The sequence below is a fragment of the Phaethon lepturus genome, unplaced genomic scaffold (assembly GCF_000687285.1).
Source record: "Phaethon lepturus isolate BGI_N335 unplaced genomic scaffold, ASM68728v1 scaffold31690, whole genome shotgun sequence".
Classification (NCBI taxonomy): domain Eukaryota; kingdom Metazoa; phylum Chordata; class Aves; order Phaethontiformes; family Phaethontidae; genus Phaethon; species Phaethon lepturus.
The window spans coordinates 7,741-10,674 of record NW_010510306.1 but is presented as its reverse complement, the minus strand read 5'-3'; the positions used below and the strand labels follow the sequence as shown (position 1 = coordinate 10,674).

The window sequence follows — 2,934 nt, the reverse complement described above, 5'->3', positions numbered from 1 at the left end:
GCGTGAGCGAGGAGCATGGCCTGGAGATGGCGGTGGCCTGGCCACCAGCCCGGGACGTCCTCCAGCAGCCTGCAGGGAGCCTGGCATGGGTGCTCGCTGCCTGCCCCGGGGTGGCACGCGCCCTCTCCGTCCCCATGGGGTCCTGCCCCACTGGCCTGGCCTCCTCCTGGCCCCTCCGTGTCTCCTGGAATGGCAGCATCTCCCTTTCCTTTCTTTGTGGGATGGGAGCTCCCACCTCCTGCGCACCTGGAACTGGCAGCAGAGCACAGAGGCACTCGTGACACAAGCTGAACCTGCTCTATCTGCACCAGGCACTGAGCTCCAACCTGGGGCTCATGCCTTTTTCCACGTGATTTTGCAGCCAGGTATTGTTGTCCCCGGTGGCTCTGGAGCAGAGGTCCTCTCATCATCTCTCTCTTGCCCGCTGAGAGGCTTAATGCTCCTGAAAATGCCCTGCCTTGTTGAGACCGTGCCTAGTAGCCATCCACCCCATCTGCTAGGGACAAGAGGGCAAGGGCAAGAGAGCAGGGAGGAGAGAGAGAGATGGAGGAGAGATGGATCGTGCTAACCGTTGCAGCTGAGACCCTTATTAACCTCTTCACGCCTCTTCCTCGCAGCTGGGGAGCGCCTGTGGCAGAGCGAGCAAGGATGTCTGAGACCTCGTCCAGCAAGGAGGGTCCCCAGGCCGAGTGCCCCGTGTGCTACGAGAAGTTTCACCCGCTGGAGGCCACGCACCGCAAGCTCAGCTGCGGGCACACCTTCTGCCACGACTGCCTGGTGAAGTGCCTGCTCTCCGCCAAGCTCGACGGCCAGGTCCAGAGCAGCATCATCTGCCCCGTCTGCCGCTATGTGACTTTCCTCAGCAAGAAGAAGGCTCTATGGCCGCCCAAGGCAGGCACCAACCCCTGGACACTGGAGATGCCTCTGTCACCTTCCTCCTTGTCCCATCTGACCAAAATGGAGGCCAGCAACACCTTGGTGGTACCCAGCCACTTTGTCATGCCGGTGCAGAGCTTTGACCGGTGCTGCAGCGCAGGGAACGGCCCCGTGCACTCACAGGGGGTCCCGGGAGAGCTGGCACGGGAAGCCCACATCTTTGTCATCAGCGACCATGGGATGCCACTGATGGATGCGGACTGTGGCTCCCTGGGGAGGAGAAGCAGAGCAGAAACGCGGAGCTCAGTGTCATCCAGCTCGGCCCTGGGGGTGAAATGCTGCCAGTCACCCATTGCCCTCGCCGTCCTCCTCATCCTGACTGTGGCCATGCTGGCGGCTGTGCTGCCTTGGCTGCTGCTGGTGAAGAGGGACTCGTAGCAGGGGTGGGATCAGCTCGGATCAGCTGGAGGGGTGTCACTGATGCTGGGACAGAACTGGGGCTGGGATGTCTCTCAAAAGATCCCTGGAGAAAGCCCAGAAGAAGCTTCAGGTGAAGGACTCTGGCCATGGACTGAATGGACTTTCAGACCTTTCTGCAGATCTCCGGGTTCTCAGTGTCACTGCTGGCATTTTCTGCCTCTTTTGGTTAAAATCTGGCAGGTCAAACCCTGCTAGTGGGTTCCTCCAGCGGCTTAGTGGAAAGGGTGGTCGCTCTTCCCACACCAAGTGACAGCACGTGCAGAGGGTGAGGGGGACGTTCTGGTCCCTCCCCTCCATCCCAGCTCCTGGGGACTGTGACCATGGCACCTAGGTATCCAGAGCCTAGGGACAGCCAAGGGCCCTGTGCGTCGGAACGTCATGCTACCAGGCTGTGGAGCTTTTGGAGGTCCCCAGGCTCCTGGCTGGCTGCTGGGCTCATCAGGGTATGTGGTGCAGCCACCCTGGAGCAGAAACTCATGGCTTTCCATCCCAAAACCATCCAACGAGGACAGAAAAAACAGAGGATGGAGAGAGTGATCCTGGACTCCATGAGCTCATCTTCCTCTCCATCAGCCGGTGCTCCCCTCCCTGCAAAGTGATGGGGTTGCAAGTGATGGGACGCCAGCTCATCCCCCAGGCAGTCCCAGCCTTGCCCTCCCTCACCTGTCTCTGAGCTCCCCAGGGTCGTGGCCATCCTCCCTGTGCCACAGGCATTCCTCCTGCCCTGGGCACCCAGGGACAGGCAGCAGGGTGTGGGGCAGGGAGCTAAACAAAAGGTCTGGACTGTATAAGGGGATGGATTTGGGATCCCACCCTGCTCTCCTCGCTAGAGCCCTGTGCCTTGGCAGTGTGGTTGCCCCTCATCCCTACATCCAGCTCCTGTGGCTCATTTTCACCCGTGCCGAACAGGGTAGGCACCGCTCAGCCCCGCACGCCTCCCGGCTTTGCCCACTTTGGGATCGGTCCCACCCAGGGGAGCCCCAGCCCCTCATCGCAGGGGCCCTGGTTTGGGAGGGGAGCGGACATCTGGCAGGCACAGTTGAGATTTGGGACCCTCTATGCCTGCTCTCCGGGGAGGGGGGAGCAGGGGCTGCTGGTCACCCCCATGCCAGAGCTGCCCGCTCAGGCCCCTCGTCACGTTTTTCCCCGTCTGTGCGCCCCAACGCAACACCTGCACCCTCGCTGCCACCTTTGTCCTCCTGACCCAGTCCCTGGCCCCGTGGGTGCTGCTCTCGGCCCCGTCATTCGGGAATGTGCCCTGAGGGCCGCGGTGCTTTCACAGGCACCCCAACGTATCCGGGAGCAGGAGCAGGACGTCCCTCGCCAGCGCCCGCGGGAGGTGACAGCGGGGCAGAGAGCTGGCGCATCGTTCCCGTGCCCCTGAAGCGAGGTTCCCGCTGCATGGCCGAGCATCAGTGAGGACAGACACGGCCAGCAGTGCCACCGAGGCAGCCTTGGGATCAGCCAGGACATTTCAGGGGAACAAATAAGAACCGCTTGGGGCTGGAAAGGGGTGAGAGGTCTGGGGAAGAGGAGCTGGTGGCATCCCACCCCTTCCTCTGGGGTTACAACCAGGGC

The 2,934-nt window shown here is 62.0% G+C and overlaps 1 protein-coding gene across 1 annotated transcript; it reads left to right on the top strand.

Annotated features, from left to right (window-relative positions):
• Positions 1-648: 648 nt before the first annotated feature.
• Positions 649-1,314, top strand: RNF222 (ring finger protein 222). The gene has a single exon (XM_010296627.1). The coding sequence runs from the start codon at positions 649-651 to the stop codon at positions 1,312-1,314; it is 666 nt and encodes a 221-aa protein (XP_010294929.1).
• Positions 1,315-2,934: the final 1,620 nt, after the last annotated feature.